Source organism: Leptodactylus fuscus, chromosome 4, assembly GCF_031893055.1.
Source record: "Leptodactylus fuscus isolate aLepFus1 chromosome 4, aLepFus1.hap2, whole genome shotgun sequence".
NCBI lineage: Eukaryota > Metazoa > Chordata > Amphibia > Anura > Leptodactylidae > Leptodactylus > Leptodactylus fuscus.
The window spans coordinates 140,946,187-140,960,636 of record NC_134268.1 but is presented as its reverse complement, the minus strand read 5'-3'; the positions used below and the strand labels follow the sequence as shown (position 1 = coordinate 140,960,636).

The following is a 14,450-nucleotide window of genomic DNA, read 5'->3' as shown; positions in this document are numbered from 1 at the left end:
GAGCTCCATATATTAGCAATTGCAAGGCTCAGACCTCTATGACTTATATAAAAATTGGAGGGGGACATATGGCATACTTGATGGGAATAGTATATGTTGTGATCTGTTTCACCAAAGTAGTTTCCAGTATTCCTAGCAGGTGGTTTTTAACCCTCTAACATGCCTGTCAGGAATGTTGCGTAACTATTTTCCTGCCAAGTGGGCCATGTGGGGGTTTTATTGTTCCACAGAATGGAGCCAGTGAATACTACATATTAGTCACTTGTACCTACGTGGTAGGCTAATTCCATAACACAGAATATCTAAATGCACCCTACTACCCTTATATTTCTCTGATCATATACATCCTCTCCTGGTTTTGGAGTCCTCACTGACTGAAACTACACCCATATGAATGTAATGTAATTTGACCTATAGACAAGCATCTATATACATTGGTGTGGAGTGAAAACCGGGAAAACCTCCAACATTGAAGAAACGTACTACAGCATAATGTTCTTCAAGCTCCGCATTGTAAGGGGGCATTCACACTACGTATACTGAAGCTTATTTTGAACGTAAAACACGTTCAGAATAAGCGGCGTATAAAGCAGCTCCATTCATTTCTATGGGAGCCGGCATACGAGCGCTCCCCATAGAAATGAATGGGCTGCTTCTTTCACTGCGAGCACTCCCATTGAAGTGAATGGGAAGTGCCGGTGTGTACGGCTTGGCATGAGCAGAGCTTGCCGTATACGCCGGCACTTCCCATTCACTTCAATGGGACTGCTCGCAGTGAAAGAAGCAGCCCATTCATTTCTATGGGGAGCGCTCACATGCTGGCTCCCATAGAAATGAATGGGAAGTGTTCGGCAGCCCTGCTGTAACGCCGGCGTGTACGGCTGTGATACACGCTGGCGTTACGTAGTGTGAATGAGTTACCACAGATATTTATCGATAGAAATTATATATTATAATGGACGATTATTTACTTTAAAACTTTTTGTGGGAACCATCAGATTTTCAGAGCTCCAAATTTAGGTGTAGCTGCCTCAATGTGTGAAATTGTCTTTAGACCTGTATTCTAGTAAAAGAAAGCTGCTAAATGAATATAATGAACAGGCTGGTAAATTCATACCTAGATTAACTACATTTGGATTGACGGTTTGTTAGGAGTACGCTACGGCACTAAGTGGATCCTTTCTGCTTAGAATTGATAACATAGGTTAATGGTCATTCCAACCTATTCTACAGTTTGTCTGTAGCTTCCCCTGACTTTTTTTTCTCTATGCCAGTGTGCTGGTTTTAGAGGAACAAGCCTTTGGAATTTTAGGATTTCTTTGAAGTCACTTTCTAAAGGGACAGCTACAACATTGCAGAACTGTTCACCTAAGATTTATAGAGATTTAATGTGGGAATTGGATTGAATGGTTTATTTCAAGACAGGAATAGTTAAGAATATCTGTCATACCTAATCTATCTTTGCCAAGAAATAACAGACTAATAATCTGGTATTTTTCTAATTTTACACAATGACTTTATACAATCTTCAGGTTGTCAACATATATTATACAGTGCAAATTCAACTCCAAGTACATGGAGTAGCAGTTACATTTTAATATAGTAGATGGCTTTGCTTTTAATATCACGAGATGCCAGTAGTTGTATAATACCATTACACTAAAGATGTAATTGTGACGTATAACATCCCAACACAACTCAGCAGCAGATGTCAGAGGGAAGAAAGATCAGGCATGTTATATTTCAACATGCTCAATCCTTTGTTTCCACAAAATATGTCTCTGCCAGAAAAGTCTGCCAACAGCTTATTCCTGAACCCTCTCCCCTTTCAATAAATGTACATGTCTGTGATAGAGTAAAGATAAATTGCTATTGGCTGAAAGCTGACTGTTATTTCATGAATGAGTATGAATGGCTTAAAGGGGTTTTCTAGCACTTTGATATTGATGACTGATCCTTAGGATAAATCCTTAATATCAGATTTGTTGGGCTCTGACACCGATTTAAAGAGACCATGACGCTTGGATGCGCCACATGAGCTCTTCATGAGATACCAAGTACTGCATAGTAAATTTTATAGTGTCTACATAAGCTATTGCTGCTCAGTCCTTCACTGAAATGGGACTGAGTTGTAAACTGGCCAAGTGACAGATAAGCGTGATGTCTTAGCCTATGAAGAGAAAACTGGAGTACCATGGACTCTACAGACATCCGGCAGGGATGCAGGATGTTGGCCCCCTGACAATCTGATATTGATGACTTACCAAAGAAGTATCAGTATTATGGTGCCCAAAAAAACCTTTATTACATGTCATTAATGAAGAATAAATTATTTATTGAAGGGGTATTTCCATCTTAGACTGCTTTCTTGGCTCTTTCTGGAGGTCCTGTACAATTGAATGTAGAGTCATGTGTGGCCCTCTCGCATTTCATTGCAGCCACAATCATGTAGATAAATGTGTCTGGCACCACAGATGCACAGAACGTGCATGTGTTATGTATAGGGAGAGGAGAGTAAGTTGCTGTCTGGCACCTCTGCCATCTTATTACCCCGAGAACAAAAAGTTCAGGCATTAAATTTAACAAACCCAATCCTTCTTTCCCCTGCAAATGAGAGGCCCTGAGACACATAAGACACAGTAGTTTGGCGATCACACTAAAATGAGCAGGTTTGGACAACTTATTCTATATATAAGGGGTGAGACCTATGCGTGTTTCAATTTCCTAAGCTAATGTTCCTCAATGCCTACATACCAGCTTCCCCATTCACACATACAAAGAAGTTATACATTTAGAGTTATTACAAAGACAAAAATGTATTCAACCTATGAGAATGAGTATGTTTACTTTCTTGGCGTTCTCTTCTTTTAGGATACTAGTGGGAGCCCCAAAAGCTGATTCTAAATTTAGTTCATCGTTGAAATCTCCTGGCGCAGTGTATAAATGTCGAGTTCACAGCAATCCTGACAAGAAGTGTACAGAGCTGGACCTAGGACGAGGTAAGCTACATGAAACAACATAATGGATTTTTACCTTTTTAGGGTTGTCCAATCTGAATATTGGTTCATTCACCACTCTAGTCCCCTATCACTTAGCTATTGTTGCTGGGGGGAAATTTGTTGCAGATCTTCCTCTGTGATATCCATATGCCCTTATTGTAAGCAGTTTTCTGAACAGGTCAAGCACTTTCAATGAATGTAAAGTTGAAAGTATAGCTTGATCTCAGACATATAAAGACTTATACAGCCTTGTGAGGAAATAATAACACACCATGTAAAGATAAAGGTATATTCAACATCCTATATTACTGCTAAACAGATATCCATCATATTAGATTACTGATAAATGGATATCCATCTTGGTTACTGTAAATTTACAGCCATATTATGAATGGTATTTTCTTCCCTTGTTAAATTTCAAGTTGTTTAAAATGAGACGTGGAGTCTTCTAAGATGAGATCCTCAACAAAAAAGTCACCTTTGAGGAAAATTTGCTTTTAGTAATTATGTACCATGCAATACCTTCCACAGAGTGGATTCATTTCTATCTCCTCCTCCTTTTAGGAAACAGTCGAGGGATTTACTGTGGAAAGACATGTAAAGAGGACAGAGATGATGAATGGATGGGCGTTACACTGGCAAGGCAATCAAAGTCTGATGGCAGTGTTCTGGTAAGATTATGCACAGCCTCTGATATTACAGTGTATTACTAATACTACATCTAATGCTAAATGTGCACATTACCATACAGAGTTACATGATAAAACAGTATGATTTCATGCTTCATGCCTTGGTCTTGTTCTGAGCTACATGGTATCCTACATTGTGGATCAGTATTATATTGTTACACAGCTAAACCACAGAATTAATTGTAGCACCCGCTGCTGAGTGTCACAGGGGTCAGAGGAGCACCATATTAGAACTATGCTCGAGGCCATGTGTTTTGTTCAGCTTGGCCAGAACTTCAGTTACCTACAATTCACATGATAAAAAATAATCATGTCCTCATTTTCCTCCGGAAACAGAATGTGGTTTAGTGAATAGTCTCTTTGTTACTGAATAGGAATAATATGGTGCTGTTGTGTCATTACAAAATACAAAGAGGAAAGTTCTTAAGATGAACTGGCTTTCTTAAATGGCAATTATGGGTCATCGAAGAAGAAAACATTGAGTTAAAGATTCATTTTTATGGAGATCTCCTACTTTAGCTCTCCTTTGATATCAGAGAAACCAACAGGAGGCAAAGTATAGTACGTTATATACGTGACATAGATTTCCTGGCCATTACAGTGCCACATAAGGAAAGTAGTATATACACAATTCTAAATAGTAACAGTGTTATTAGATATTATTTTGTATAATTTCATAAGGATCTGTTATAAATGCAAAGTCTGTTGAGGCCTCTCGACCCTGTGTGATTCTCCCTCCCCCTAACTCCCCCCTAATAAGCCAAGCTATACTTTTCTAACAGCTGCCTGACTCGCTCTGCGCTGTAGCATTAACATGGCCTTACAAGTCTAGCTAGCTTTAGTCAAGGACATTCATTTCTTTCCAACTTAATAAAACTAGTGTTTGCTATCAAACTAGGACCATAGGTCTAATGTAACAGTACTGTTTATGATCTGTGATTTGTCAACCATTATTTATATCCACTATGTTAGTATTTAAGTGTACATTAGAGCTCTATCTTTTATCCTCTTATAGGGGGCTATAATGCTGGTGACTTATCCTTAAGACAGATCATCAATATCAGACTAGTGAGAATGTGAATCTTTGTTGTTGTTTTTTGAGCCAAAGCTCATGGGAGGAATGGGAAATATATATAAAGCTCTTACACTTCTACCTTCTGCTCAATCCACTCCTGGCTTTGGCTCAAAAACTGCAGGAAAATCTGCAACAAAAAAAAGCTGTGTTTCTGTAATGTGGGCCCTTATGACATTTTTAGATAAGTATCACACTAGACGCATTAAGAATGGAGGGACTATAACAGCAGTTTTATACGATATAGCAGTGTTTCCATAACTTTTCAGACTCAGGACACCACTGAAAAAAAATTTCTTTGGGGAACCCCTACAAAACAATTTTTACCAAAAGTAAAAAACTATCACCTTTGATGTGGTTTTAAGCATTTTTTTCAATACAATTTTAAGTCAGTTTTACCTGCACCACAACTGCAATGTCTGAATACATTCTCATGTCTACATTATCCTATACTTCCCACCATCCACAGTGCACCATCACCATTCTCCCTTAGTGTTCCCTAAGACCTGTTCTCACCAAAACTCTTCCTCTTGCCTCTGTCTTGATACAACATGGTCAAGCAACAGATACCACTAGTATTATAATAAATAAAAAGGCCACAGAGTAGAAGAGTGCAAGGGTCACCGCCCTTCTCCAGGTCTTTAGATCCGTTTGGGTATAGATGTTAGGTGATCGTCACATATACACATAGTGTGCCTTTTGGGTGACTGAGTGTGGATATCAGCGTATAACCGATATGCGACACGAGGTCGAATTAATAGATAGCAGGTAAGTAATGGGTTATACCCAATTAACTAGATCAGTTCCACGCTCACTCAGAAGAGAATGAAACAGTAAGTTGATTCAAACGGTATTTTATCTGAGTGATAAACTCCTTGTTCTCAGGTACAAAATACAGTAGTTCACCAATGCAATAGGCTATGTTAGGCTTCACTCCTCCACACCGGTCAGTGTGTGTTTTAGCTGAGAAGCTGTGAGCTAAAACACACACTGCCCTATGTGGAGGAGTGAAGCCTAACATAGCCTATTGCATTGGTGAACTACTGTATTTTGTACCTGAGAACAAGAAGTTCATCACTCAGATAGCTTTCTCAGCCTGGAGAAGGAGGTAAGACACATCTCGCTAAGAAGACACTGCTGAAAATTCCTGGACAAATAATTTTGGAAAACAACATTGAAACTGACTTCAGAGATGGCAACATATCTGATGAAGGGGTTAAGCCACTTGTGTGACTTTATTGCTCCGAAACGCGTTATCAAATAAAATACTCACCGTTTGAATCAACTTACTGTTCATTGTATATACTCGAGTATAAGCCGAGGTCCCTAATTTTACCACAAAAAACTGGGAAACCTTATTGACTCGAGTATAAGCCTAGGGGGGGAAATGCAGCAGCTACTGGAAAATTTCAAAAATGAAAATGGCCGGAATTTTTGGGTGCAGTAGATGCTGGTTGCTGGGGAGGGGGTGTTTTTGTTGTCTGTCTGCCCCTTCCCTGAGCTTGAGGACTGTTTTTTTCCCCCCACTTGGAATACAGCCTGGCTGAATATAGGGTATCTGCAGTGCTCCTATTAACCCCTTCCCCATGGAATAGGAGCACTGCAGATACCCTATATTCAGTAGACCGGGCACTTTTAGACACAGGGATACCTAATGTGTATGTGTTTCACAGTTATTTTCTACTTTTGTATGTATTCTAGGGAAAGGAGTAATTTAGAACTTTTTTTAAAGCTTCTTCCCCGTCCCCCACTATTTTATGGGAGATTCTATACATTGATATTGCAGCTGGTCATAGACCCCCCCCCTCCTAAAAAAAGAAAATAACATTTATTTTTTTTGCTGACTTGAGTATAAGCCGAGGGGGGCTTTTTCAGTACAAAAACTGTGCTGAAAAATTCGGCTTATGCTCGAGTATATCCGATATTAAAAAAAGTCATAAATGTGAAAATGCAGAAACTATAAAAACTGAACAGAGAGAAATACAGGAAAAGAAAAATTTTAAAAAATTAAATAAAAGTGAAAAAAAAATACAAAAAACAATAGAACATTAGTTCTTCACGTAAATGGAGTCTGTGTGTATAAAAGACCTGGAATGTGATCACAGATGACAGATAATGAAATGTACTCAAAACCCTCACTTTGAGTCTTCTCGGGATACACCCCATGTAAAGCAAGTGTCAGCTAATGCACTCAATTTACATAGCACATATTGTGTGTTACAGTTCAGTTATTCGTTAATGGGGAACTCCCATTCACCATCCGACCTATAAACATTTATTTTTGGAACAACATATTTGCATGTTTTATACAAATGTGAACCACACCTATATAAACCTTTATGTTGTAACCAGGTTTCCGTTTCCCCAGTCAATTTCAACATAGAGGGGGCAAGAATGTAACCTTAGGGTCCACTCACACGGAGTAAAGTGCCGCGTGATGTGGCACGTATACGGCGTGTGAAACTTTGCGCGCCGTAAAAGATTCCATTGATTTCAATGGGAGCCTGGATCGTATACGCCGCGTTATTTTGCGGCCGTGATTTTTCTCCCATAAATCACGCCCGCAAAATAACGCGGCGTATATGATCCAGGCTCCCATTGAAATCAATGGGAGCTTTTACAGCGCGCAGTCTCACACGCCGTATACGTGCCACATCATGCGGCACGTTACTCCGTGTGAACTTACCCTAAGGTGGGAGTTCTCTGTAGCACAACCCTACAACCTCTATTCAAACTGCCATCCAACTTCTCATCCTCGCATAAGATAGGAAGATACTTCTGTATGATGTTCTCGATTTGCGGAAACCGGTTGCGAGGTTGCTGTATGGGAATCTGACTTTCCATCTTTTCTATCCCTATTGGAACTGAAAACCAATAGTTCTCTTTTTAATTAATTATTTTTCTTCTCTGCTTGACTTTATAAAATTTTTATAGTGTTTGCGTTTGACATTTGTGAGTTTTTATTATATATAGAACTTGTGGTTTTTGGTATCAGTCTTCATAGTGTGGTTACATTTTGGAACAGTTTTTTATGTGATGTGGGTTTGTTGATATAATAAAGGTTTTATACGTGAATTTACTATTTACTAATGCCCTCTTGCAGGATATATTGTGGTTAATATTATTTATTGTTAGCAGTGGGGGGGGGTGGTTTTGTATTATACCTTTCATTTGGCATGTAGATTAATCTAGATTTCTGTTTTGCATTGTGTGCATTTAGACATTGCATGATTGGGGAGTGGGCATGTCTTTCCACACAGTACATGTGTATTTGCAATAGGAGTCAATGCCTGACATCTGCCACCGTATGCCTATACTATAGGATGCCTTGGAGGAAGCCCATTGGAGCGATATATTTGGGAATACACCTAACATATACTGCAAGTGAAGCCAAAAAGGTTCCAGAGGTTGCACAATGTTTGATGGCAAAACATAGTGCTGTACATTAAGCTATTCTTGCTGTAAAAAAACAAAAACAAAAAACAGGAAAGAAAGACCCCAGTATCAATAAATCTATCAGGATTTGTTGGGAGCTGTTAAACATAGATGTAATAAAGAGGTCCCTTTATTAAAAACAGTAAAACAGGTCCCCTCTGAGGCCCAATCCTGGGCCGAAAGAGGCCAGAACGAGACACCAAGAGACCACTGGACACCCAGGAAAGGTCAGTATACCTGTTTTCTTATTTTCACTCACCTCCCCTGGGCTGACGCTTATTATAGTTTGAGGTCTGAGGGGATCCCAGAGTATACATTTCCATCCGCTGTTCAATTGGACTGATGAAATGTTGCAGTATGCCATGCTTTTTTGTCCATTATATAAAATGGATTATAACTTATTACTGGTAAAACTGAGTCAAAAGTATACAGCTTTGATATCTGTTTTACAATAGAAGTCTATTAACACGTTTTTCCTTTGTCAAAATGTCTGCTCAGAGGTCTTTGCAAAATCTCCCATCTCTACGAGAACGCTTTAAATCCTTCTTTGTATTGCGGGAGGAATATGATCTCCCTCACAAGGATTTTTTTAAATTCCTGCAGCTTAGGCACCTTCTTCAAACCTACAGAGCGTCGAGACTTTTTTTTCCAGGCTTGCATGGAGACTGTGGAGACAAACCGCACCTTCTAAAGGCAACATTTCAGCTTTTTATACTTTTTTCTCCACCCCCTCAGAGCGGATCAAACCTCTATGCCTTTCGAGGTGGGAGATGGACCTTGCCAAATCTATTTCTCTAATGTCCAAAAAAGAAAAAGTTTGGAGCTCACCGTGAATATTCTGGGATCCTCTTTGGGGGTGCACAATCTGCTTCCCGGACCAAGAAGCAAGGAACAATCAAGGAGAGCAAATGGAAATAGATCGGCATCACTCCAGGGACGGTTATAAGATATAAATTTTAATCCATATTAACAATAAAATACAAAAAAGATACAAAAGGAATGAAAAGACAAAAAAAAGACACATTAAAAAACACCAACACGTTTCAGAACACGCAGTTCCTTAGTCATGGCATCCTGCGTGTTCTGAAACGCGTTGGAGTTTTTTAATGTGTCTTTTTTGGTCTTTTCACTCCTTTTGTATCTTTTTTGTGTTTTATCGTTAATATGGATTAAAAGTTATATCTAATAACCGTCCCCGGAGTGATGTTGATTAAATCTATTTCTCTGCCTGAGTGGTATGAGGCCTATGGGTTTGTTAAGCGGGTGTCGAAGGGTGCGGCCCACTGGGAGACGGCTCAAAAAATCCTTCTACGCTAGTACAGATCTCCTGTACAGTTAGCGCATATTGATGCCTTCTTCTCAAGACTCTGCGGGCGGGATTGTGGTTGCAAAGGCACTCTATCTCACATGTGGTGGGAATGCCCCCCGGTTCAGGCCTTTTGGACCGCTGTCTTCGGCTTCATGTCCTCTGTAGCTGGTCTCCCCATCTCCCCCTCCCCAGGGCTGGCGTTATGCTTTCTAGACACTGGGTCTTTCCCCACGAGTATGCATGTGGTGCTGGGTCAGATAATTCTAGCGGCCAGATGCATGATAGTGATGCAGTGGAAGTTTACACCCTGTATGACAATAAATGAGCTGATCCATCATGTGGACTTGGCTTTCACCCTGGAGCGGATGTTGGCCACCAAAAACCATACCTTCTCCAGTTTCTGCTCCAGATGGGCCCTCTGGTCCGCTTTTATGGACGATAGGAGAAATCCCTGGGCCAAGAATCCTTTCTCTACCCCTAGTGCAATTCCATAACGGGTCACGTGCACCGGATCATTGTTGCTATTATTATTGCTGATACTCCAATTGTTATGGCTGTTTGCACTTCTATTTGTATACTGACCTCCTTATCATTGCCATTCCCTTTTGAATTGCACCATTCTGCTCTGAACATGCGGTGTTTCTTTTTTTTTTTGCTCATAGATACTTATTGACTTTATTATGCCGAATTTGTTTTTACTTTTAACAATGTTTGTTTTCCCCCTGCCCTATTCTGCCTCCACCTTCCCTGTCCTTCTCCCCCCCCCCCCACCCCCTTACCTTGCCCCAGGCCCTGTTCCGAACGTTATTGGCTGCCACTTTAGAACTGATAGGACTACTGTTCATGCTTTTTTAACCATTGTGCATGCTCCTGAGTGTCTATATTAGATAAGAGGTTGTTTGGATTATTGTACTTGACGTATAGTACTGTACGGCCCGATTTGGCCACAGGTTTTTGTCTTTCCTCCCTTTGGCCTGCTGTTGTTTTGCTTTTCTTGTATTTTGAAAAAAAAATGTCTTCAATAAAAATCAAATTTTAAAATAAAAAATGTCTGCTCAGAGGATGATTGACACATGATGTGAACATCCCCATAAAGGATTGTTTTGGAGAATTTTAGAGACTGTTTTCTATTTGAAATAAGTTAGGTTAATTACCTATAATACAAATTGCTCATCAAACAACCGCCAGCACAATAGCAAAAATAAATAAATAAAATGGGAGTTACTCTTCAAGATTAAGGCCCCAAGTTTTGGAAATGCAGCTTTTTTTGTTGCATATTTTGTTGCGTTTTTTTTTTTTTAAGCCAAAAGCCAGGAATGGATTGAATAAAATATTGAAGTATAAGAGCTTTCAATATAATAACCATTCCTTATGTAGTCACTCTTGGCTTTGGCTCCAAAAACCTCAACAAAATCTGCAATAAAAAAGTTGCGTTTCCGCAACATGGGGCCTTAGCGTAAGAGTTATATTTTTGGTATGGAAACAAAGAATTCCATGTACTCATGTAGGGATGAATAAAGTAAGTAAGGTTAGATCATGACAAGTGTTGCTAAAAGTATCTAAAGTGAAAAGATGAAAGAAATTGGAGCCTTCCAGGAGTATGAACAAGCACCTTCTTCCCAACTACTTCTACCTCTCCATTTTGCAATATGGGCAAAATATAGCTGTGAGAAGCTCTGAGGAGCCACACACAAATAGAATATTATATGGCACCTATCCACGACCACCTCTGTGATGTCCATACTGATGTGCTCAGGTCATAGATACAGTGCTATGGAGAATGCCGAGACTACTTTCATCTATACTCTAAGACTAGTTCTTCATGTAATGTTGCATCAAGGAATAACTGTATATAAAAAATGGATGAAAATTCATGTTGTGATTAAATTGATACAGGCAAAGGCATAGACGTACAGCACTTCCTAAAAATACAAATGTACACAGCTCATCCATACAACGTATCATGCGTATCATGTCTTTTCAAAATTTCCACAATTAAAGAGACTAAAAAAATGGGCTTTAAGTGGCAATTTTTTTATCCGCATTGAATTTTCAGTAACTTGGCAAAGAAATGACAATATTCAGCACTGATCCTGAGATCTGCAGTATAATAATATGGAGTTCTCCGCTCTCATCCTTTGTTACCAACCAAATCAGTTCTTACAATTCAAAAGGCCCCCTGGAAATTGAGTCCTGGGCTCTACTTCACAACCACGCCTACGTTTCTAATAAATTGGCTTCAGTGCATTTTTGGTTTTGCCCAGTTTTTCTGTAAGTTTTTTTCCCCATATGGTGTTTTTTTTTACACATAATACCTTAGGGTGTCATTTTTAGGGTATTTTCATTCAAGACCAATTTTTTTTCTGCTACTGCCTGAAAAACATTTGGTAAAGCAAATTTAAGTGAGATCTGTTAGCATTTTTACCATAGACTGTCTTGACAACCGTCATACCTTTATGATCAGCTTTAGTTGATAAACAAACACATCAGTGAATAAACAATTGCTTTTCCTGCATTAAATGATAGCAATATCTATATGTATTATGAATGTATGAGGAATACAAGAAAACACAAAGTGGTTATCCTATATCAGGAACGATCAAAAAGAAACAAAATTCAGTTTCTAGATGCATTGTACATGGGTATCTGCAGAAGTACAAAAAAACGACTGATGTGCGTAGGGATGCGGTATGCAGCCAGAGTCTTCTATAGTGTCCCATAGTGTTCACTACTTCTAGTTCTAGTTACATGTGGTTATTCTGGAGGAATTGGCACAAAAACTCTACTATTCCAGACTAGAAATAAAAGTTTCAAAAATCTACTCACCTTTTCACCAAAACTAAAGAACAGAGACTGTGAGCAATGAACAAATGACAGCAATGTGGCCATGGTGAATATGAGTCAGAGCGTCAACATGTTCCTCCTTTATGTTTTCCATTCCTTTTAATGCCACTCCTGGCTTTTGTTTTTTTGTTTTTTTAAGAAAAACAAAACACAGGAAAATCTGCAAAAAAACAAACAAACAAAAAAACAACATGTGGCATTAGCTTTATGTATTAGGATAGGTTCACAAAGAACTTTTCTCTCTGCCAGTTTCAGAATAAAAACGGCAGAAACCCAATGGACATATGGCAGAAAACATTATACAGTAGTCTATGGGGTCCGCGGATGTCTGCAGGTAACTGCTATTTTAGTATACATGCTCTACGTTATTTGGAATCCCCTGGAGGACCTGAATAATGGAGAACCCCACGCAACTGTGGACCTAGCCTTATTTACACAATCGAGTTGACCCAAGACTTTGTCGTGTATTTTGTGGCATAAATATGACACCCATTTTACTTTTCACACACCCATTCAATTTAATTGGTGAATTGGCTCCATGAAATTTTTTTTCATGGTTGTCGGTTGCCATCTGGTCAATGTACTATTTACCTTGGCACTTTACAGGTTAAACAAACACTTAGAGCAAGCTTTAACATGACAAGTCAGTGGCTTTTTATTGTCTTTTGTTTTGTGATATCACATGTATTACTGCTGGTTGTAGTTTGCAGTTTTGGACATCTGCTTGGTGATGTTACATTTCTGCTCTTTAACCCTTGGTGTGAGGATATCACAACCATTGGATAGCACAGAATGTATGTGTATTGTATATATTTATATTGGAAGGTGTTGTTTTAATAATTTGATCAAGGTTTACAAAATTAATTTATGAAATTAACTCTATAAAGCTCATTGATCAGAAGCCAGAGTGTATGAATCTAAAACCAAAAAATCTCTCCCCTTCCTCTTTATATTGGACAGTCCTCAATGCTCACATTCCTTTGCTCTCTTAGTCTCTGTTCATGTATGTAAAGTAAACAATGATTTCAGCAAAAGAGGTCACCGGGTCCAGGATGGGGTTGACCTTTTAAGTAATTGTGATCACTTCCAGAGTAAGATGTCATCCATATGTAACCCTTTCTTTAGGTCACTGACAACCATTTCTATCCTCCCAGGATTTGGTGTACTTTTCTCTCAAGTCTGTTTAACACCTTTCTGGCCCCCCTTAATAAGAACAGACCATGATATTTAACATGTAAAAAAATACCATCTCGTATTATTCAGGATGTTATTGTACAATTATATGTTATGTTCAAGGGCTGTTCACATGTAACTGAACTCTGTGCTAAACTCTGGTTGGAATGATGGATAACTTTGTTTTCACGTAACAGAATAAGATAGACAATACAATCATGATCATGGCTATGCCTATGGGCATCATATGTGGAAACATCTCAAACCATAGAATATACAATAAGAAAGAGTGCATTATGTATAAAGATGGTGACAAATAGATGTTATATATGACTTTGAGTGCATGTTATGGATGTTCACCATTTTGGAATGTGACACTCATTGTTTCTTATTGAATTAATCAGACAATGTATATTGAGAAGTAACACAATCTTTAAAACTGTTAACAACCCCTAGAACCCCTTTTTCTGGCGATGTCTAAGACCCGTTATTCTACCTCTGCTAGTCCTAATGACCATGTGACCCAGTTGTTGAGTTTAGACCCACCTCTGACCTTATGCTGACAGTTGTCACTAGTCAAGGCAGTTTTCCCCTTTCACTAGGGTCATAATGGCATCTCTAGTTACATAGGAAAAATACATTGTAAAAAAAAAATTGTTCACTAAAGGACTTATCAAAAATAAAAATAAATTAACCCCCTATTTGTGAAGCCCTGCCTCCAAAGTGGTAACGCAGGCAGGGCTTGTTATGTATAAGTAGCCAGATTCTCCTATGAGGAACAGCCTAACAGTCTAAAGTCACAAGTTTTATATATACTGCATATATATCACGGGTTGTGTGATACACAGAGATATGGGAGGAAATGTAGGAAGGTACAGTATTATGGAGAGCCTTGTGAATGAGGGTGATACGTTTATATTGTATTCTGT

At 38.9% G+C, this 14,450-nt stretch overlaps 1 protein-coding gene across 1 annotated transcript in view; it reads left to right on the top strand.

Annotated features, from left to right (window-relative positions):
• The window catches only part of ITGA9 (integrin subunit alpha 9), a 306,868-nt gene that overhangs the window by 18,824 nt on the left and 273,594 nt on the right, over window positions 1-14,450 (top strand). The window contains exons 2-3 of the mRNA XM_075271089.1: window positions 2,872-2,999; window positions 3,564-3,670. Coding sequence (XP_075127190.1) covers window positions 2,872-2,999; window positions 3,564-3,670 — 235 coding nt within the window. The remainder of the gene's footprint in view (window positions 1-2,871; window positions 3,000-3,563; window positions 3,671-14,450) is intronic.